Source organism: Rhyacophila brunnea, unplaced genomic scaffold, assembly GCF_057557595.1.
Source record: "Rhyacophila brunnea isolate RB1 unplaced genomic scaffold, BYU_Rbru_1.0 scaffold_4, whole genome shotgun sequence".
Classification (NCBI taxonomy): domain Eukaryota; kingdom Metazoa; phylum Arthropoda; class Insecta; order Trichoptera; family Rhyacophilidae; genus Rhyacophila; species Rhyacophila brunnea.
The window spans coordinates 16,854,269-16,879,200 of record NW_028233068.1 but is presented as its reverse complement, the minus strand read 5'-3'; the positions used below and the strand labels follow the sequence as shown (position 1 = coordinate 16,879,200).

The following is a 24,932-nucleotide window of genomic DNA, read 5'->3' as shown; positions in this document are numbered from 1 at the left end:
GAGCGCGTCGAGCGCTTTTTTGGTGGGCTTTATGCCCTAAAGAAAGCAAAGGGTCTCCAAATAATTTCATCACCAAAGAGAATATAGTACCCACGCTTTTTCTACCCAATAGGTATAGTATTATATTTCTTAATTCGCAGGAGCTGATTTCGGAGAGGTTTACTATATGTATGTACCATGGTCACCCGACAGCCTTTCATTGTGGACTACAAAGTGAAAACATTTAAAAAGTGATAAGGTAATATAAGATTAAAATAAAATGAAATACCAGCGCACTCGTTAGTGAAATACTACCTATTAGCTTTCTAGCACGATGATAATGCTATGAAACAACAGCAATAGCTTTAAGACGTTTATGTTTTGGTTATTATTTTATGAATAAAATAAATATATTTTTTATACATTTCTCACGGTTAAACTTTCTAAAATCTGCGCGTAAAGTAAACGTAAAACTGTAGTATTTTTATAATATTCATCAGTATTAAATATATATTCGTTATAATTGTACACATTCTACATAATATGTCGCATTATCTCAATTATATGGTTATACGTAAATTATACATAACATATTTCACCGTTGCACAGTTCCCCGTGAGCTTTCTTATCGAAAGAGATTATTATTATTTTATTAGATGCGATATAAACAGTAATTCATTTTTCATAAGCTGATTTTGACAAAATTAATGAATTCACGAATGAAACCCTAACATTAATTTAACCTAACCTACAAATAATCCAGTATATCGGCTATTTTCAAAAATTGTTTGCAGCTGGCTCCCTGTTAAGTGTAAACCGATAAGAACCGTGTTTTATTTAGACATGAATTTTATGTCAGTACTATACGACCCAAAGAGGTTGGACGGTCTCTAATATACGGCCATATATTTCCGATACAACATTTCACGGTGAAGTGTGATACGGCGAACTGCATACGTACATGTTTCCGGACACGCTTTTGTAATATATAATATTATCTTATAAATGAAATTAGTCTTACATAATAAATGACTGCATTTTTTAAATTTGTATTACATACTTACTTATTTTACATCATCACTGCTAACCTTTTAATTACCACATTCAAATAACACTTTCATTATATCTAGTGGCCAACGATTCCAAACGCGCCAGTTGCGGTGTTAGCACTAAATGAGCTTTAAAAATCATCTTCTACATAGATATAGATTAGTTTGAATGTGCTAGTGAGTATTGAATAAAAAAATGATTTAGGCTTGTGACACTAATACAATGCACTTTTAACTTAAGTGCGCCCCTGGGAAATGAATATCAGAACAAACATAGTGCCACAAATGAAGCTGCGATGTGACATTTATTGCAGTAATTAGTAATCATTATATTATATATAAACATTTTTAGCATTACTTTAATAATTTGTATATTTAAGTCAGTTGTCGCCAAACTTTCAAGCTTCAACTTTCAAACCAAGCTTTCGGAAGCTTTTTACATAGGTAGCATTTAAAATTGAACAAATCGTTGGGTGATGATCAACATATTATATGTCCACTTTTTATTAAACACAAGTGATAAATGCAGAATTAGTTGGCTTCCAAAATATTCCTAAGTGTAAGTTTATGTTATGTCTATGAATACTATGTAAATTTGATATTTCGAATAAGAAATAATGAAACTTCTTGTGTAAAAACAAGGTAAAGACATGATTTAGGTACAAGCAAAATATACCTGCATACCTAATTGGTAGGTATGTGTTGCTAGCTCACCAGATAATTTCAATTTCAAAAGTAGCTTCCAAGCTTATTGATCTTGGAGATAAATAATTATAAAGGCTCTAGCTAGATTCTAAATAGAAGAAGGCATTGGCGATGGGTGGAGGTAGGCTGTTAAGATCCGCCATAAATAGTGCACACTAAACTTTGTCAGTCATACGTATTTGGTTTCATTGAAATAAGACTACAATTTACAGATGATGTTGGTTAGTTTTTTTAAATTCAATTAAACCCTGCGAAACCGAGCCATAATAGATAATTGTCAAAAAATACTTTTCTATCCATAAACTATCTAAAATTATGCAATTAAATCATACATAACTTTGAATGTTTTATAGATAGAATAATATTTTAATCTACTATAGTTTGGTTAATGCAGGGCTTAATGAATTTTAAAAAATGTACTAACAATATGTGTAATATATATTCTTAATCCAACGAAAACAAATTAGTATGAATGAAAAAGTGTACACAATTTTGTAATATCGCCTATAATATACCAAATATTTATGGTTTGGTTTAGGCAGGTTTTAATTGATTTTTAAAAACTAACCGATACCATCTGTAAATTATTGTAGTCTTAGTTCAATAAACACATATACGTATGACTAACAAAGTTTAATGTGGACTATTTATGACGGATATTGACAGCCTACCTCCACCCTTCACTACTGGAAGAAGGTTTTCTTCATCGTCTCGGTAAAACTAGTTATTTTATTATCTCTCGTTTGATTTTATTTATTTAATCTGTACGTTTTAGAGACAAAATAATTTATCGCAATCGTAAAAAATCGTAGAAGTAGCACAAACTGAGTAAGATTTATTTGTGATGCAATTTTACATTTTAAATATTCACATGTAATATTATCCAAATGACTAGATAATCGCCGACGTCAATACAGTCAAAATAAATTTATATTCACAAGCAGGTACGTCTTGTAAACAAATTTCCTAACATGCAACACGATGTAACAAAATCTGTTTCGAATAAAAATAGTACGTTCGAATTATGTTAGTAATTATGTAAATCCATTTTGTCTGTTTTCTATGCGGCGGCGAGGGTTTAAAAAAACGACGCCTCAAAACGAATGTCACTCGTAATTTGTCAGTCAACTCGGTGGAAACGGGATACCTATGTATCTACAAACACGAGCTGTAAAAATATCACCGTACCTACAAAAAATACATTCCCTAAAAACGGCTCAAAATGTTAATCGTAATAAAAAAAATAATACTCAAACGTGGGAACCGGGACCAAAGACAAAAGACGACCCTTGTCATTCCACAAAAATCGATGTATTTTTCTTTTAATACTAATTTAACGTTGTTTTTTTTTATCGTATTTTATATTTATATTTCGTAAAATCATCGGGGTGATAGTTACAGTAAAGTTTTTTGAGTGAAATGTTAACAGGTATTCTTGTGTTTTGTATTCTTTTTTTTTTTGTTTTACATGCTTAGTTGAAAGAGATTGTAGTTTTGTGTTTCGATTTTTTCATTCGGATTTAACCTTGTAATTTATTTCCGATTTTCCGATTTCGATTCTCAATTAACGAAATCAATCACGCAAGGATCGGAGGACTCGATGTAATTGAAAATATTAATTCTTCTTATTTTATTACAGTATGAAACGAAACAGTTAAGTTTATATTATTATTACGTTTTAGAATAGAAATTGAAAATATACCATTCGTTTAGTTTTGTATATGAAAGAAATCTAGGTACCTACATATAATAAATATACATTGCAGTGGCGAATATTGTCGTTTGGTAGACTATGGGGAACATAGTGCATAGGTAGGTAATTGTCAGTCATATTTACAATACCTAAGAAGATATTAATAATAATATGATGTAACTATCGATGAAAATTTATCGATTTCGGCGAAATTCGTGAATAATTCAAGAATGATAACCTATTCTAATCTAACAAATAAACCAGTATAATCGTATATTTTCAAAATTTATTTACCGCTGGCTTCCACTAAATGGACAAGAACCAAAAAAAAGGTAAGATTTCAATTTTGTTTTTGAAAACATCTAAAATTAAATTATGATTTAACGGCGTAGAAAAAACTTTTTTGAAATGTTCTTGAAGCCTGATAATGCAAAGCCTTTGCCGGATACCACGATATTATAAATAAAAACATGATACATTTGCGTACCGCTTATTACAGCCTTTTAACGCATTTTGATATAATATTGCTACAACTATCATACTCGTATTATAGTACGTATTGATGCTTATATTAGTCTGTTACTACAAAAATACAAATTATTAAGGTAAATGGAATATTATTTTTTTTCCTTTGATCATGCCCGATTCTAATACGCTCATATGTGTCGCTATATTTCAAAATCAGCCAAGTCCACATTTAGGTATTTTTGACTTTTTTGTGAATTGCTGAAGAACTACTGCTTTCTAACATTTCTGCATTATCAAAATGCGGAATTTATTAATTTTAAATATTCTATACTCAAAATAATGTAAACTTTCACCCTTGTGACTGTGTATTTGAGAAAACAAAAAGCTATTTTTCTCCTATTCATTTATTATGGGCTTGGCTGATTTTGAAATCTAGCGACACATATATGGACCGCCACAGAGTGAAGGTTTGTATTAACAGATTTTTGTTTTTACTCTGAACACAAATCGAAAAAAAATATGTGTATTTGCTAGACCCAGGATTTGAACCTAGGACCCACGGAATGGAATGGGACGGGAAATGGAATATTACTTTATCTTATTCTTCACTAGGACGTCATTGCGAACGGGTTGGTCCGACTCCTCTCGACATAATACGACACATAAGACCTATGGCACTGACTGTGGTTTGGATTAACATTCCGATGCGGCTCGTCTGAAAGACAAGACAGCGCGGACGACACAAACGAACACTAACGGCCCTAATAATTATGCGTAAGCCACTCGTGGATGCAACAGATGGCAATAACATATTAACAATAATAACATATTCATTGACATGTTTTCTTTATCAAGTAAATGGGTAACGTTTTTTAGTCATCTTTGCACGATTTAAGAATTAATTCCCCCGTCGCCATCACAAAACAAATTTATGTGTTCACAGCGCGACTTTCGCTCTCCGATTGCCAGCCAGTCCGAAATTTCGTCGCACCTATAGTTGAAAATTATTTGCCGTTTCACTGAAGTACCGTCTTAACAAATTAATCACATCTATTTCCATTCACCTGTGATTGACAATGAGGTTAATGCGACTGTTTGCGTACCCACTCATTAATTCGATGAAAGTTTAAGTATTCTTCGCTTTGCGTGGTAACAAGTATAAGTTATTCAGTGAACAACTTTTCGAGAGCTTTTGGGCAGCCACTCTAGAATGCTTTGTACATAGAGAATACGTTATTTAGTAAGCATTAACATGCTTTAGTTAACCATAAAGTTTTCACAATGTTGAAAATTCCTGCACAACGAAATTCCTGATTGCGCGGAATTTAGTTTATCATGCGACAAAGCGAGTACTTTCCAACGGTGACCGCCATCTATGCTGAAAAATTAGCGCAGGTATTATGTTTCATTTAAGAAAACAAAGCATGCTAGGTGTGGTTACATAACCTTAACCTGACACTTTAAAAGATCCAATGTTTTCGTCACGTGTAGTTAGACGTAGAAAATAAAGGCTGTCATTTATTGTGAGAAAAACATTTACTAATTAATCAATGTAATTCAGTAAACATTATCCAAATAGATTATCCAAAGTAGCTTGATTTGGAAGAACATTGATGAGTAGGTATTAAAATTGACCAATAGTTAAAATTTGTCGCTATTAGTATGTCAGCTCGTAGCATAATGGTAATGCGTCAGGGCGTAAACCTGGGAGATACGGAGTTCGATTCCCCGTCGGGTTGGCTTACTTTTTTTCAAAAAAAGATTTTTTCTATTGGTTATAAATGTTATAATATAATATGCTCTCAGAAAGTGTTTTTCTAAATTATATATGTTAAACAATAGATGATTGCTGAATTATTATCTGCATTGTATAAGACAGGAAAACGACAACTTTAAATTTAATGCTTTTTAGTTTAATGCTTTCTTTCTTCCCATATGTGATCGTGTGGACTACTTACCGGTTGAATATTTCGTCACTGTTCTGGCAGAAGACACTAATTCGAAAAAATGACATATTGAGTTAGTTATACCAAAATGTTCCTTATTTCAAACTTTACCCTCTGGAAACCTTCTTAATAAATAAACAGTCTTTATTTTAAAGTCATCCTTTTTACGATTACTTAATAAACTCACATGATAGACCATTTTAACAACTTCAAAGTCAAATTACTCAAAACTAGTATTCTCCAGTTAGTGTGTTCTGCGAGAACAAAGACGATTTTAAGTTTTGGTCGCTATTAATAGACAGTCACTGTTGAAGATATAATTCAAGCAGTCAAACACTTTATAATTCTAGTTATCCAATACCTTTACATGTAAATTGTACGTAAAGCATTTCACCGTGGCACAGTTCGCCGTGAGCTTTCTATCGGAAAGAGATGACCGTATACTATACGGTCTCCAATTTTATTAGATTCAATATGAACATTAATTCAATTTTCATAGGTGATTTTGGCAAAATTCATGAATTCAAGAATGAAAACCTAACCTAACCTAACAAATAATCCATTATATCGGGTATTTTCAAAATTTATATGCTGCTGGCTTCCTGTAAAGTGTAAACCGAAAAGAACCATGTTTTATTTAGACATGAATTTTATGTATACTATTATACGACCTAAAGAGGTTGGACGGTCTTTAATATACGGTCATATATTTCCGATACAACATTTCACAGTGAAGCGTGATACGACCGACTGCATACGTACAAGTTTCCGGACACGATCCTATAGTACCCAAACATTGACGTAGAGTTTTTATTTCATAACTTTGCACTCCGGCTCTAGGATGAAAATGGTGTAATATATTCTAGAAAATTTATCAGTGTAGTAAATAGTGCAAAGTTGTAAAACGTTTATTGTATTAAATTTAATGGATGAAGTGTGAATAATAAAATGGTACTATTGACCAACATTTTTTGTTCAATTTTCCCGGTTTTATTTTTTCATTAACACATAAATACAGATGAAACTAGTTGGTAAATGAACTCTACCCTGCATTGTCATCAGTAATTACTCACTTAATTGCAGATTGTATTAATTCACATTTATTTTTGTAATAATAATTGTCTAATACGTATACATAGGTTTATTGCAAAATTACGATATGGTAGATATTTAATTAAAAAAATTAAATCTACTTCACTGGTATAAGACCGATTTTCGTCAGATGTATTTGACGTAGGTATTCTGGAAATCGATCTCACTCTACTGTTGAGATCAAAGATATTTCATATGTAGAAGATTGAGCCTTCTGAAGCACTGATGGGTAAGGTGTATTTCAGTTTGTTCAAAATGTGCGGTTGCTATGCAAATCAACAATTTTGACATTTCAATTTTTCTTTGTATTCAATCAATAGCAGGATGATCCAGGTAGGCGATGATGATGGTGGAATGTATGTACATATTGCTAGGTATTTAAAATGTTGTCAGTAAGGTTCTACCGAATGCTTTACTAAATGTAAGTGATAATACCCCGCCAACTGCAAGTCGTAAAATTTTTCCCGACGGCATAAAGCAGCTATGCGAAAACCCCGCGAATTGTATGTATTTTTTCGGCGGGAAGCGGAAGTCACGTGAGCGGTCGGGATTCAGCCAACGCCATTTTCAGCTTCCGCTCGTAAATATCGGATACAGCGACGTAAAAAAAGATTTAGGACTGGAAAATGTGCCCGCATTCTAGCAACAAATAGGGAATAATGAACAGTATTTAAATGCAGAAATGGAAAAAATGCAAAAGGCAAAAGGCAAAAAATCTTGGCCTTTGATTTGTATGCTAATGATATTCATGGAAGGAGGTGACGGTGAATCAAGTAAATACCTAAATAAATCTTATAAGTAAGAAAGTAAGGCATAGGTCTATATAGTCCGTATAGTGAAGGTTATATTACCAGAAATTTTATAATATAATATGAAGGATAGTTGTCAGCAATTCGACACATTGACAAAACAAGCTTTTTGCTTCGCGAGATTGAACACGCGATTCACGTCTTCAGAGATGGCCCCGCTTTACCTCTGGGTCACACCACAGATTTGGTGTGAACAACGGACCCTCACGCAGACAAGAAGATAGCATTTGAACTTACTAACATTTATGTTAACGAGCGTTACAATAACGCTTCTCGAAATCTTCAGCTATGAAGATGACACCGATCGTAATCATTAATATATTATGAGAAGTAGGTCAGGCGCGCACACAACCCCCCCCCCCAGAAAACGGAAATTATTTAGATAAATAGAATATTACTTCTTCTTCTTCAGGACCTCATCATTGAGGATCAAGATCCGGATGATTTGTCTGTCCAGCCTTCTCAACGGGTTGGCCGCACTCCTCGCGACATTCTAAGACACGCAGGGACCATGGCTTGGTTTTCGCAGGGTTTAATTGAATTTTAAAAACTAACCAATACCATCTGTAAATAATTGTAGTCTTGTTTCAATGAAAACTGAAATCCGACATAAATAGTGCACACTAAACATTGTCAGTCATACTTATTCGTTTTCACTGAACTAAGAATACAATTTGCAGATGGTACTGGTTAGTTTTTAAAATTCATTTAAACCCTGCCTAACCGAACCAGAATAGTTTAAGTATGCTATGGGCGATCCGACGAAAATATTGCACACTTTTTCAGTCATACGTATTTGTTTTTGTTGAATTAAGAATACACATATAGAATACGTGTATTAAATAAGGCTCTAAGTACCAAAAAGTAGTATTGCCTGTAGTTACAAAATACCGAGTCATTGCAGTAAAATTTCATGAAGCAGACTTTTTGAAAAATGTAGTTTTACAGTGTGAAGCAATCACAGCAGCTTCTATAATTTTAGATATTAAGAACTCGCAAGTGTCAACACACCATCGTCAGCTATTTTATATTGAATGCCGTTGACCACTGCAGTGCTACTTACACCATTATAAATAAAACACGCCAACGGACTTACAACGTCGACAGGTTTAATTATTTTGCTGTATTTTTTTGACTTGCTTGAGGCACTTAGACTATAGTTGAAGTTATTGGCGTTGGTATGTTGAACATTTTTCTATAAAATGTCAGTTTTTATGTTTTTGGTACTTAGCGCCTTAATTAATACACGTATTCATATTACCTACAGGTGGTATTAGTTAGTTTTTTTTAAATTATTAAGCCCTGCCTAAACAAAACCACAATAGATAAAAAAAAATCTTCTATACATTAAATATCGAAAATGATTTGATTATGATTTATTGGCATAATTTTAGATATTTTATGAATATTTTTGCCTATTATCTATTATTGCTTGGTAGGGTTTAATTGAATTTTAAAAATAACGAACACTATCTGAAAATTGTAGGCTTAGTTCAATGATGACAAATATAATATATATATATATTATATGACTAACAAAGTTTAGTGTGTAGGTACTATTTATGTCAGATCTTAACAGCCTACCTCCAACCTTCGCCACTGGAATATTGCCCTTCGGAATTCTGTTTATTATCTGTTCTGTGTATACTACCAACAGTAACAGCAGTAAATTGTGTCCCTGGTTATTATTTCATAGCATCGATTTCCTCATAAATTTGCAGGCGACATTACTGTTTTGTAATACCTGTATCAACTTTCAATTTGTGAGTAATCGCAACGTCCTATAATTACGTGGGACGGCCCAGATGTGCTTTAAGCACTTTCTCATTGGAGTTAGTAAGTTTGTTCGGAAACAAAGTCACATGTCTACAATCATTATTGAGATTTTGAGCTCCATATGGGTAATTAACAGTAGGTAACCCATCGACCTATCTTGTTTTATATATATATATATAAGTAGGTATTATTATGAAGAATATAATAAACTTTTTTTCTAACTTTCTTTTTGACTGAAATCCTATCGACCGTGTTTAGGAAAAAGGGCGTAACCGACACAGAACAAATTTTATAGGAGGCAAAAAACGTTTTTTGAATGATTTTGGTTTATTATTAATAAAAAAATATGCATAGACATTGGGTGCATAATGATTGATGATTTGGTGTAATATCTTTTCGATCTACTAATAATTAAAGAAGTTATTACAGAAAATCATTAAAATTGAAGGTATATGCCTTTTTTCTTAAATTAAAACTTAATTAAAGCTTAATTAAACCAGAATTTTTATAATAAATCGGCATTTGCGGCTTACTTCCTTTTTACAGAACGTGTATTTAGTTGTATACATTGTTAATATCTAATAAAAGCACTTTTCGAAAAATCGAGGGTTACGCCCACAGAACAGATAATAAATAGAATACCATATTCAATACGCCGCATGGTGAAGCAGGCTTTTGAATGTGTGAGTGTCCTACGAAAATGAAGCACGTATTATGCACGTGCAATAGTGTGTGTAATACACCAACATTAAATAAGCGTAAATGCATAAACCGAGAGCAGTGTTCAGTATTCGACGTAAAACGTATTCTAGACACGTGTGTAAGTTTAACCCGGATTCATCCTTACTCGAGTCGGTTACCTGCTATCGCTTTACCGGTTGTGTATTACAGTTCCCATCATTTCTGAGTTCCCTGGTTACGCCCTTTTTCCTAAACACAGTCGCTATGAATACGGCAGTCATATTTTTTTCAAGATTGTTCTAGTACGTATGTTTTATTTCAAAGTGTTTTCAAATTATGTAAGTATACCTACCTATTAATTATTAATGCGAATCAACTTTAAAAAATAAAAATAGTACACAAAAAATGATGAGGTACATTCATCACAAATGAATATTTTTGAAGAATCATTATAAATCACGAATATTTTTTGATACCTAGGTACCTACCTATTTTTAAACTGAATATACGGAAATCATTTTGATTGCAGAACTAATCTGCTATTGGTGGTGCCAATTGGGAGGGCAATAAATCTGTCCAACCAAATCGATTCAGATATCGATATATTTCACCTACGTGAAGATGAGTATAGGTGGACGCTGTTTTATAAATTCTTAAAATACGGTCTACTTAGCTCATTCGGCGTAATTCCATTTACTTTATATTTCTGTATTTTTTCTTTTGCTAATATTTCTTTGTTTTCCATATCATGTTGTGAACGTCTTGAATTTGTAACTTTTAAAGCTCGCTATTTATGTTAATAAATAAATTTGAATTTGAATTTGAAAATTATATGAATGATTAATTCTATAATTATATATAAATAATACTTATAAATTTAAGTTTTTATATTCGAAGATCATATGGTGCAATTCTATGTTTAAAAGGAAAATGGAAATAAGTATTAAACGTTGAATAAAGGGTAACCGGACAAAACAGAACAGCCAGGGGAAAAATGAAACATTAATTTTTGTGGAATATATTTAGGTTAGGTTAGGTTAGGTTAGGTCATTATTTCGTTGTACCTAGTCACCCATTCATTTTAAACATGATATTATTATATTGATTAAGATGAGATATCCTAAACTTGCCGGCAACACCGAGTTAAGTCCCGTTTATTTGAGGCTTTCTAGCGATTAGGAATGCAGAAATTAGGTATATAATTTGATTTATTATGGCGTATTGAAAATCTGTGCTATTAAAAATCTATCAACATAATAGAGATAGGACAATTCAATATTAAATTTATATTTTTCCTGAAAAGTCATAGTTATATTTATCGTTGTTCTGTTTTGTCATGGAACCGTAATGGTGAAATTTACTAGATCATAATAATTGTTTATTAGACTGGTCATTTATGCGTAATATATGATTAGTTATGGCTAATTTGGCATCTTTATTTGGTATTACGCATAAGCGACGAGTCAAATAAACAATTCTGATCTAGTACATTTCACCATTACATTGTTCACATAATAATATGAAGTGGTACAATACTCAATATTCCTTGGCTCTCGTGAATTCTCAAAAGTTGCATCTTGCCACATAACAAAATAATATATATATATATATATATATATATATATATATATATATAGACAATGTTTTTGTAAAGCGTTTTTATACCGTTGTCAAGACTAATAGAATTTCAGTCAGATCGAGGTTCCGCCAAAATGTATAAGATATTTCAAGCATTCCTGCAAATCAAGAGACTCAGTTAGTAGATTAGGTATATTAAAATATATCATTATAATGTAATAAAGACCTAAACCGAATTAAAATCGACAATTGAAGTCATTAGAAATAAAAGATTTATAAACAATCACATAATAACCTGATAATTCGACCCGATTCGTGTAATGATAATAATTTTGTTCTTTTGATTCTGTCCAAACAATTGCCGACTTCTAAGTCACTTAGGTATTTAAAAAAATATAGTAAGATACTATTTGGACAAAAAAAGATATTTTTACAACGGTACTTCATAGCAACGGCTATCAGAATAACGAATACACCTTTGGTTTACCTATTTATACGTATAAAAAATGAATATAAAGCTTGGGATACCTGGGGAAGGTTACCAAAATGGAGAGGGGCAGAAGACTACGCCGCAGCAGGGGGCAAGGGCGTCTTGGATTGCTTTTTGATTGATATGGCCCGTGTAAAAGGACGCGGCCAGAGGTTTGCATATTGAGAACCGCGTAATCAGACCTTCTTATATTTTTTTCTAACCATAAATAATTAATATTAACAATAAATAAATTACAAAACACAGAATATCGCAAAATAATATTATAACTATTTTGATGCCAGTGGCGTAAGTGTAGTAGAGGGGTGAAACAACTTAAGAACAACACTTTCAAATGAGGAGGAATGAACTCTGTGAATCCGGGGCAATGTCAACCAAATGCGTAGCGAATTGGTTTTTTACGACCGCGCGCAGGCGGGGAGCGTCCAGATGGGTGCTATCATAAAATAGGGGTGTTAGTAGGTATCTAATATAATATACTTAGATTGAACTAAAAGTTCCAACCAGTGCTCGTCGTTACCAGCGTTTTCTCTCACTTGTCAGATGAAGTGTTAAAAGTAATATATTTCGTCAAGTACCTACATACATACCCGGAAATTTTACGGGCGGGTTAATTTACAAGTTTATTATAAAAAAACAACTATAACGTCTTACTCTTATTTTTTTCTGTATTTTTTTCGTGTTCCCGGGGGGGTTCCGGATCCGAAACCCCCTCCCTTGTGTGCGCGTCTACATACATCATTCCATGTCGAATCCTAATAAGATCATAATAATAATATCTATATGTGCCTCCAATAGAGTGGAGGTTTGTAATAACATATTTTGTTTTTACGTGAACTTACAACACATTGAAAAACAATATGTGTACCTACCCAGAATTCGAACCTGGAACCCACGACGTTATAGGCCGACGCTTAAATCGCGCAGCTATCGTGAATGTGTAACATCATTACTAGAAACTAAATTACTGAATTTCGTAAAATGTGGAGAATATCAAACTAATATTCTAGGGTTACCATGTAAATTTTAATTTACATGTAGATTTTGACAAAATTAATGAATTCATGAATGAAAACCTAACATTAATTTAACCTAACCTTATAAATAATCCAGTATATCGGCTATTTTCAAAATTTGTTTGCTGCTGGCTTCCTGTAAAGTGTAAACCGACAAGAAACGTGTTTATTTAGACACGAATTTTATGTCAGTACTATACGACCCAGAGAGGTTGGACGTTGGACGGTTTTTAATATATGGCCATATATTATTTCCAATACAACATTTCACCATGAAGTGTGATGCGGCGAACTTCATACGTACAAATTTCCCAACACGATATTCTAGACTCTAGAGCTAAGTGAGTATGCTAAAATGTATTATTTAACATGTGAGAAGCTATATAATATATGTAAAAAAGAGTAAATAATAATATATTTATGTAGTTCACTAGTTCATTAATAACAGGTATCAAATGTTATGCTGACATGCTTTAAATTTTCAGCTTTCTTATGAAAAATATGAAATATATATGTCGACGAAAATGATACATTATTACCATTAAAGAAAGCCATTAAGGGGATGTATTTTTTTGCAATATTAAAGTCACAATACCCACCTACAAATAAGTAATTTAGGTTATAATGCCTACAAAATGCGTAAAAAATTGATATAAATACGATTTGAAGGTTTAATGGGTGTTCATTAAAATAGCGATTTGGCTTTAAAAAAAAAAAAAAGCTTTTTGTGTGAATTATCAGAAAGCGAAATTACATTTTTTTTGTAAAATATAAATGATATAGGTACATACATAATAGACAAAAATAAAGCAATCAACGTTTATCGATTGTTGTAAATATGCCAAGGACTGGTGCTACGTCGATTGTAACAAAGAAAAATTATTATTAATGTAAGTAATAACCATTGTACTTGATCAAAAAGGGAGATATTAAAACGTGGAAAAATCACATATGGTAGCAATTTAATTTCCATTATAAAAAAAAACATTATAAAAAGTCAATTTTTTAAAAGATTGTATATTGTGACCTCACCGAAATTAGATTTAATTTAAATAAATAGGATTTCAAGTTATACAAATTTATATTCTCGCCTTTCATTCTCTTGAAGCTCTTAGGTCACTTCTGCTCTTAAAGCATTTTTCGCTGCTCTCACGTGATAAAGTTTCCAATCCTGATACTCTGGAAAATTTGAATTTTTATGCACCCGTCAATTACAGGCTCACCGGGCACCACACCAATAGCGAGGGCTGTGCGGCTGGCCAATGCACTCCAATATGCACGAAGCAATATGTAAGTATATTATTTAATTTGTATTTTCCTTGAATTATTGTTGTTTTTCTTTGCTAATTTTATTTACCAGTACTTTTTATTCTAAATGTCATGTTGTGAACGTCTTGAATTAATAATTTGTTATGTGCTTAATGTGTCTTTTTTAAATAAATAAATAATAATGAATAGCATTTTTTTTAAATTAAGTAGCCAAATAATACCCTTTCTATACCTACATCTAAGGAAACTCAATAAACTAAATTTTAATAACAAACATGACCATGAAATAATATGTAATAATAAGATTGAATCCTTTAAAGAATTCACATTTTATAGCGTTTTTTTTAATATATTTTTCTTATTAATGCTTTTAGATACGTGTTCATTATTAAAACACTTTAAAATGTTAATAATTATCAAAAAAATATCGTACCTCTCCGCTAGTTGCCTCTGGTAGGTGGAGTATTCACCTTAATTAGTTCGATATGAAAATAATTTATTTTGATATTATTAATCGACTACCCCTGCCAGTAACAAGTTTTCTAGATTTTATTACTAACAAGAGGCAATCGATCAGCCGCAGTCTGACGGGGATAGAGTTATTAGTGTCGTTTATTATATAAGAAATATATTTTTTTATTCCTATTACCGCAAAATAAATAAGATTTCTCCCAAACTATATTGAATTACGCCGGGGATCGTTTATGCGGCATACTGTGGACGGACCTTTTGTGCTGTAACAATGCGATGATATAGTGACCCGAATAATTTCATAATAAAAGTGAATCGTATTTTTTTTAAATATACCCCCATACTTACTATGTTTAATAAGTTTTTACGATTTTGTGACTGCTGTTCGGGGGGTATTAAAATTAAACAAAGGGCGAAATAAATTAACAGACACTGGAAAATTATTCTTCCGAGGCTTTGCGAAGGACGTATTTTTAATTAGTAATGTCACTTGCAATATTCTTTTAAAATTATTGTTAATAGAGGTCTATGGAGGCGTGGAAAATGGAAAATCTGGCGACTTACAATATTAATTAAGGGACCTTTTAAAAAAAATGTGATAATTAATTTTGGTAGGTACCTACTCTGTTTTTAAGCGATCTCATTTAAAATAATATAATACACTATAAACTTTATAATTAATATATACAACAAAATTATGCTTAATGTTGGGGCAGTTTTAGTGGAAAGCTTGATAAAAAATTAAATCATCTGAATGCCGCCTAAAAGGTTCTAAATTTAAAATATTTAGATCCAGAATATGGATTTTGTAACGTCCACAACTCAAAAATCGGTGTGTGTACTTATGTACGCTCGTTAGAAGTTATACTTCTATGGCGTAACAAAACAAAATAAGCCGTTACCTGAGTCTATTAATATTACAGTGGATTAGGTTGATGAAAACGTACGTGATTCATCTGTGTCTCATATAGTACATGATAATTGTAATTTAATTATTGTATTGGACCAAAACTCATCTTTGCCATACAGTGGTTATTCAGAAGTGCCCATGATGAATTAATAAAAAAAACAAATTTTAATATATTTTTTGAATTATTTACCAACTCAGCATTCACAAAATTTATTTATTTATTGATATATAATTTGAATTACTCGTAAATAATACTTACATAAATATAGCCTCAAATCTTGATACACAATCTTTACAATGAAAAATAAAAATACACTCCAATATAATGCATGCGCATGTACCCACCCTTGAGACAGAAATGAATATACCTATATATTACGAATTATACGAATATATCATAATAATAAATTATGTGTTGCATCGGCGCGCGCAACTTCGTCACACGCCAAAAATACATTCTGATCTGTTTTCCCAAACGCTCTAAAAGAAGTATAACTTCAAAAACAATAATATAAAGATAGTCATTGTATTTTTGACGACACAATGATGACTTTTTAACACGTGCGTGCTACCTGTATTTCTTGTTTGGCTGATGTGACATTGACCAATGTTCAAAACTTACGGCTTTTGAGTTTTTACAATGGTTGTCTCCGCCAAACCTCAAGGGTACGAATCTTAGACTATAGATACATATAGATATAGAATACTTGAGTTCATAAGCAGACGCAGCAGTCCATGGAAATGTTCACGGAGACGCCACTGTTGTGAATGAGAAGAGGGGAGAAATAGATATTGACATAATATACCCAATTGCTTTATTACAACAGCCCGAAATTGGAACCAGGTTATCCGAAGATGGGTTTATAGCCCGAAACAGCTGAAATTCAAATTCAATTTAAATTTATTTATTTTTTACATACCGTGAACATTACAGATTACGAATTTAATACGTTCACAACATGACATTTAAAAACAAAGAAACACTGTAAAGAAGAAATAAATATATGCAGTACCACAAAAACAGTATGAAAAGTAAACTAAAAGGTACAAAATTATAAAAAATATATTAAATATAAAAAATATAAATTATAAAGCATGGAAACACACCGGATGAGCTAAGTGGACCGTATTTTAAGAATTTATAAAACAACGTCCACCTATACTCATCCTCACGTAGATCGAATATATCAACATCCTAAGCGATTTGGTTGAACAGAGTTATTGCCCTACCAATTGGCATCAACAATGGCAGGTTAGTTCTGCTCCTCGGGAGAACAAACAACTGATGCTCCCGATTTCTAAGATAGATATCAGGGACACACAAGTCAATACTACCAATAATGGCAGAGTTCTCATTTACACTACGTATAAGTCGAAAAAAAATACATGGCCAAATATTGATATCTTCTAGCACTTAAACTACAGTTAACGTGTACTTATAGATATTATAGCAATATATTAATAATGTAGGTAATTATAATATCAATGTGCAAATTTGAAAACTTTGCTTAAACAAAAGGATTGCCGTTATAATTTTTATTTTGCTTCAAAAATTTTCAGTAACCTACTTTTGACTTTTATCGCAAGCTTTTGCGGATTCTAGCGAAAATTCTGACACAGTTCGCGAAGCCCCAGGGATTCCTCGGAGCCCCGGTTGGAAATCACTGGGCTAGACATTATACACCAGATTTCGGCTATCTAATGTCAAGCATTAGTTTAGTTAGTATCAAGTCGGAAAACGAAGATTAAAAAAAAATTAATTAATTTTAGAAATGAAAATATAAATAATATTAAATTCTACAGGTTTTTAAAAGGTTTGTCGATAGCTATTTCGGTTGTAACACCATTGTCAAGACTATTCAGATAGGCCGTTTGCCTTTGCTTAAATACTATACGTGTATAGATAGAGACAGAATACATTTTCTTATTCGTTCCAGCAATATTATGAATTTGTACACTTGTTATTAATTGTGATATTATTATTATTTTGAAAACCCTACCTGAATAGTCTTGATAATGGTGTTACAACCGAAATAGCTATCGACAAACCTTTTAAAAACCTGTAGAATTTAATATTAATTATATTTTCATTTCTTGTAAAATGGAATTCTACCAAGTAAATGCTAACTCAATTAATAATCACAATAATACTTATAATAGTTCATAAATCATATAAATTAAATAGTATTGAGGTGTCGAAATGTTTATAAATGCAAAATAAAAAAGGCGTAGAACATTTTTTCTAATCAACTAGGTACGCATAAATACAAAATGTCATCGAAAATAAAAACAATTGAAAACGATTTGAAAATTGTCACTCACATTTTTTCAGCGTCCATCGGCAAATGTTCAGGAACCTTCACCAGACCCCTGTGGGAGCAGTCGACTGTCATCGCGGCGCAGGCGCACGCCCACGGGCACCTCCCGAGGACCGCAGGACCCTCCAGCAGAGGACCTCTGCCGACGTCGTTGCCGGCGTGCGGATCTGCCAGGGCCGCCCCGACCAGGCAGAGGAGCACCGCCAGGGTCTGCATGGCTGAAGGCAGGCGCAACTTTAGGCCGATTCGTCCGACGAGGTAGACTACAATGATACTATGCCGCGTCCCTCAACGTGGACGAAACAGTGGCATTTTGGAACAATTTTGTCACACGTCTTGTTCTTATTTGTATTAATTATTTATTTAACAGTTTTTAATGTTCACTTTTAATATTTTGTCACTGTTTTCATTTAATCCGTAAATATTTTCACGGTTGGCACTTATTTTCAGATTCTCTTGAGATGTTTACTTTCAATTTTATGAAATTGTTTATCATACACTGCAGGGATTTTGATACCGCTCACAAAGCTGTAATAAAAAATAACAATCACTCTTAAGATAAGTTTATAAGATTTACACTAAACTTAACAGTGTATAAATATAGCAACTGATATTATAATATATATTATAATATACAAGCTACCAATATTAAACAACGAAACTCTGTGGTGTGAGAGAAATATTTATTAAAATAAATCTGATCTGTCAACTATTTAATGAGATTCATATTAGGTAGGTATTATTTATAGTAAATTATAGAATTGGTTTAGTACTTGGTAGGTGGGTATTCAAATATTAGATAGATATGTCAAAATTGTCTATGTAATACGTATTTCGCTCACTCAGTGAGCTTTTATCAAGTAGGAGTAAGGTAATTTTTGTTTGAATTTATATTATTATCTATATACTTATGACGTGTCGGCGTAAAAAAATAGCTCATTTTACAAGTTAATATAAATTACTATAAAATAAACAATACATATCTTGAAAATGGTTATTTGCTTAATAAAAAAATCTAACTATATAATACAACGTAAAAAAATAATCACACATTGCGAAGGGGTGCAAATCAACACAGTATACTACGAATATGATTTTATTATTAAAAATACAACATTTTAAAATGCCTCAAAAACATACATAATTGAAATCCTACTAAAATTTTTTGGTGCGATTCTAACTTGTATCTTTAACTTTCCGGGTGAGTGCTATTAACCAATTTAGTGTGCGGATATTTTGTAACACCTACAATTTTAATTAGACGTGCCAAATTCCGCTAAAAAGTTGTAATTTCAATGACATTATTAACTTGATTTATATATGGCGTTAAAGTAATTCAAATTTAAATTTTATCGTCCTTGCATTTGATAATATTTTTTAATTAACTTATTTTTTTATTTAAGGTAAAGTGCTTTTCAATAAAATATAACACTACTAGAGGTAGATCGATATAAATTATCTATACGTATAATATTATTATTTTAATTTTAAAAAATCTCTAGTGGTTGGTTACCATAGTTACGTATAAAATCACGTCAAATAAATCACACGTGAGAGGTGTCGTTAAAACTGTGACGTGTGGAATCGCCCATCAAATATATTATATGAACATCAATATTCATATCGCTGTTATTGTAGCACAAAGGTAGCACGTTGAGTTAGTGATTTGGGGATACATCGTTCGAATGATATTGGCTCGTTATTATTCAATAATTAATACATAACTGTATTAGATTTATTCTGGAGTATTTTTTAAACGTTTTCCCTTTCCTATCCTATTTTCCCACTGGTGGGGTCGAAGTGTGCCAGGTTGGTGACCCGGGACTTTCTTTGAAAGAGGGATCCATACTCAAAAACTTCAAAGAACACCTCTTCAACTTAAAATTCAGTTATAATCAAAACCTAATTAATTTATTATTGACAGAAAGCAAACATTATCGATCTTTAGCAATGGTGTTGATGTTTTAAAAAAATGTTTGGTCTTTGGTCTGACTTTTTGGTCCAGAGAACAAATTAAACCCAATATAGTAAATGTCTTGAGGCCGCAAAGACTCAAATGGGCATCACTTTGTTAGCTCATGGTAGATGCGATGGATCTAGACTCTAAATCTCTCCATAAAGTTTATGAAGGAACCCATGGGCCGATAACGTCAAAAAGGGACGCAGAGAGGCTGAGTTTGACCGACTGGAGAGAGCGCTCGGGATAGATGTATTCCTGCAGGGCACCCCAGCTTAATTAAGAAAATAAAATTAAAAAGAAATAAACGGCATTTCGATACCTACTATTCTATTTTCCCGTGCTTTCCACACATTATCCTTTGCGCAAATGTCTAATGCCGCGTTATTACGTGGCGATTTTTGTCATTCAACTGTGTGTTGAATGGCAGTTGAAAATCAATTGATAAGTGAAAATCATACTTCAACAAATCGGCGTGTTAGTTAAATTAAACGAAGTCTCTAGAATAACCAAAGTGATAACAACTCACATCGGTACATCAAACTTGTTTGATTCATTTGACGTCACCCTGATTACAACTATCGCTTTAACTTAAATCGGTACATGGAAACATTGCTTTCGGTTCCTTAATTAACATTTTTATTTATTTTTATTAAGATTTTAGTCGGCGCTCTTGTTTAAATTACAATATGTATTTCTCCATCGTTGATCCTTTCAATAATTCACCTGTTTTGTTTAAACGGGCTATCTCCAAAATTTTGTACAAATGACATTAATCGAATTTTATACGTATGTATGTTTTTTCCCTTTCTTATTATTCTCTTTTCCTGTTCTATATTATTATGCATAAATTTCAATAATTATTAACACACATATAATATAGGTATGTACTTATATATTTCACAAAAATGTTACTTTTTTGTCTATAAATCATTCAATATTCTTTCACATTAAATTTTTCTTATGTAATTTCTTTATTTTTTATGTCCTTACTATCTTACTTTCTATCTAGTTAGACTTAACTATATTATATTTTATATATGGAAACTTTGCTGGTTGCAATATCATTTCTTTACGTATTATATTTTCCTTAATAAAAAAACATACAACAGATAGTTGAACGACAAGCATCACCAAGTGAGAACGCGGCATTACAATCAATATCAGTAAAAATAAATTAGATAATAATAAGGTACAAAAATCAATATTTTATAGATTTATCATATAAATTTAATGTAAAAGATCCATTAACAGATGGAAAATGTATCAAGTGATTACTTTTTTACACTAATTACTAAACTCTCACGCCAAATAGAATGTGATGGAAAAAGGTTTTCTACCATTTATAATTTATTACCGTAGACCGTTTAATGGCAAGATTGATTGAACTAAGTTATTGGTTTAATAAATTTATTTAAAACTACTAAACGGACGGATAATTGATTCGTCAAGTAAAGTGACACTGACAGATGGGTCAAGAGAAAGATATTAATGTCAACTATAGAAGCTGCCTATTTACGATTTAAACAATTTATGACTTTATTGAATGACAGTTGGGAACTATTTTAAGTAAAGTGTTTACGTATTCTACCCTCTAATAACAAATAACCATAACTTCGCATTAGTTAATTAGGAGACTTCTGAATTATCAGACAAAAAAATGTTTATATTTCTGCTAAAAAAAACAAAGACTGTGGGTTTGGAACTAGAGAGAAACGGATTTGGACATATTATATGAATGTAGCTGAATTAACTAGAGCAGGGTTATTAATCCCATATAGCTAGTGACATCCCGTGGGGGTAGGTAGGCATGCGTTGCTTAGGAATGGCAGATTGTAAAGGAACAAACGAAGGAACGAACACGAATATTATAACTTTTTATATCAGCGTCGGTTTTTCATGAATCATACGATGCGGTTGTCCACTGATCGTAACCCCTTTTAAAGTACCTATCAGCCTTTTTTGTATTATTCAGGTAACGCACTAAAAATAATTACAAAATATAATTATACACGTGAATTAGGATTAAATTATATCAATCATTATTTCACATCAAATTACAACCATACATTTTTTTTTTACATTTACAGTTTCAAGTATAATCCACAGGCGACTTTTTTATTATTAGTGCAAATTTATGGTATGTATTTATCTCACTTTACTGGTCGATCCGCCACGCCAGCCCCTCCCCCCAGGCTAAAGTCCTGTCAGCCCCCCACTTGTAAGGGTTATCATAATAGCCATTTCTAGAAAGACATTAAAAAAACGTAAAAACATGCCTAATATTAATTATTATCCTTTGTAAGTACAGTGAACAGAACCATCGAGAAAAAACATTTCATGACGCCAGTATCGGTGTTTTACATTTAAAATAATGAAACACGTTACGATATCCTTTCTTATCAAACTTGACATGTCGTCATTTTGAGTTCACGAAAATTTACAAAAAATACATCCTCCATTTCGATATTGTATAAATATAATTTATAAAAATTATTTTGATAAAAACATAACAAATTATGATTGATGATAAATCGGGAAAGCTTCCATTAGGGTAATATTGGGGCAAATGGACACGCTAATGGTATTTTGGGGATATACTTATTCCAAATAAAATGATACATAAAACATTTCCACTTTATTCGATAGTACACTCATTAATTTGGGAAATTGTGAGAAAAAGCGTGAAAAATAACATTTTTTCCTTTTTGTGAAATAAAAGGAAAAATAATTATGACAGCCAAAATGTCTGTCTGTCCCGAAGGTGTGAGACAGACGCTCGAGTGTCTCAACACTGTTGGACACCCCAAAGGTGTGGGATAGACGGACGTGTGAAATTTGTACTTTTAGTTTAAAAGGCCACCGTCATAAAAACGATTTTTTAAAACCGAAATATGGGTCATCATCATAAATTAATATTGAACAAACCCTTATTCTATAAATATGGTGCCTAACCATACTATTGCGTCCTGTACACGTGCATGGATTTACAGGCAGCAATAGTGCGTATTTTAAACTATCGTGATAATAACTGTATAAACGTAAAAGTGCTGACTGTCTCTCCGATTCATTTTTTGTCAGAGTGAGCAAGACGCGATGTTGTCATTTTATGGTACTATTTCGTACTATTTGACAGGTAGTGAAAATCGGTCAACCTGAAAATTCGTTCGTAGTTCGTTTTTTTCCGCAGGTTCTATCTACTAGATCGAAAAAATCCTACTGTCGCATGAAAATTCAAAAGCTTCCAAACTTTTTTGATTCATAGATGCAATCTTGCTAACTGCAGGATAATACATGTTTACCCATACATTTTCTTGTTATGGCCGCGATATTACTTACTGTCAGCAGTAAATTCATGCACGTGTAACGGGGTATTAAAGTGAATTACAAAAGAATCCCACGGCTACAAATTTTCATACAAGCCGTGAAGAGTCAGAAGGCTTTGTGGTGGCTATTGCATATAAAAATGGCTCCATCTGACAGTTTTTTCAACATCTTTGGTTATCACCGTTCATGAAGAGGTACCTACCCATTATAAGTATACAAGACGTTGTACCCATTTTTAAGTAAGCGTCTTCATCAGAGATATGCAAATGACCATATTATGATCTATATAAGAAGTGTACATGAACTAAAACTAAAATGGTGATTAACGCCGCACTTCAGGAAACAGTAAAGAGCAGTTTCTATGGAATAATAATATTATTTTAAATAAACTCAACATACCTATAGTATTCAGTTAAGCATTGAGGGGCAGATAGACAATTCGATAGATAAATAATAATATAGAAGAGAGTACCTATTCAAGTCTTCAAATAAAACATTTTTTTTTTTTGAAAAATGGAGATATACCTATTGCAATAACTTACGATGCTATTTTTTATCTCGGCAACATACAGATATGGCATTATCAATCTGTATAAGCTCACTATTCTATGGGAATGACGGCGTTGCCTACAGAACTTAGCTTGACTCTTGATCGGACCGAATAGGAGAGGTGAATGGTTAACAACAATTTCCTTTAAAAAGTCTGTTAATATAATTTCATTTCTGTAAAACCCCATATGCGTAGGAGCGTAGGGGTAAAATGGTAATTTCCTTTCTTATATAGATAATTAGTTTAGCGCCTGTCTCTGGTAAGTCACGGGTTCGATCCCGCGGCTGGTATTTTATTATGTGTTTTCAATGTTTGATCCAGTGCAGGGATCTAATGGGTTGGACAAATGGTTAACAACCATTCCTCGTAATATAATCTTCAATATTTCGTACAGTATCTAAGTCGGTTAATACTACCTCCATCAAAAATGTTAACTTACTTTTACTTAAATAGAATTTTGTATAAAATTTGTGTTTTTTCTAGGGCGTTTCTTTAAAATTTGTTTAATTTAATTTTACCTGTATAATTTATTTTTAAATAAAATTATTGTATGCATACTTTAATTAATTAAGCTCATCTAGCGCGCGATTAAAAATATTGATCAGATATGATGATGATGATGATGATGATTCCTGCCCATGAAATTTTCTCCAGCTTGCGTTCAATTAGCTCCATATTATTTAATTAAGATTCAAAAGTAGATATTTTTCTGTAATGTACCTATGTATATTATAGGTAAGTACCTACTTCCAAATGCGGTACCTACCTATCTTTAGGATTGTTAAAAAGTAGTGAAAATAAAACAAAATAAACTATTAGTAGGTATAATAATAAAATTAGTAACCCTA

The 24,932-nt window shown here is 32.1% G+C and overlaps 1 protein-coding gene across 1 annotated transcript in view; it reads right to left on the bottom strand.

Annotated features, from left to right (window-relative positions):
- sli (slit guidance ligand) overlaps positions 1-24,932 on the bottom strand; it is a 381,470-nt gene that overhangs the window by 199,150 nt on the left and 157,388 nt on the right. Inside the window, exon 2 of the mRNA XM_085954614.1 lies at positions 18,255-18,778. Coding sequence (XP_085810740.1) covers positions 18,255-18,466 — 212 coding nt within the window. The 5' untranslated portion in view covers positions 18,467-18,778. The remainder of the gene's footprint in view (positions 1-18,254; positions 18,779-24,932) is intronic.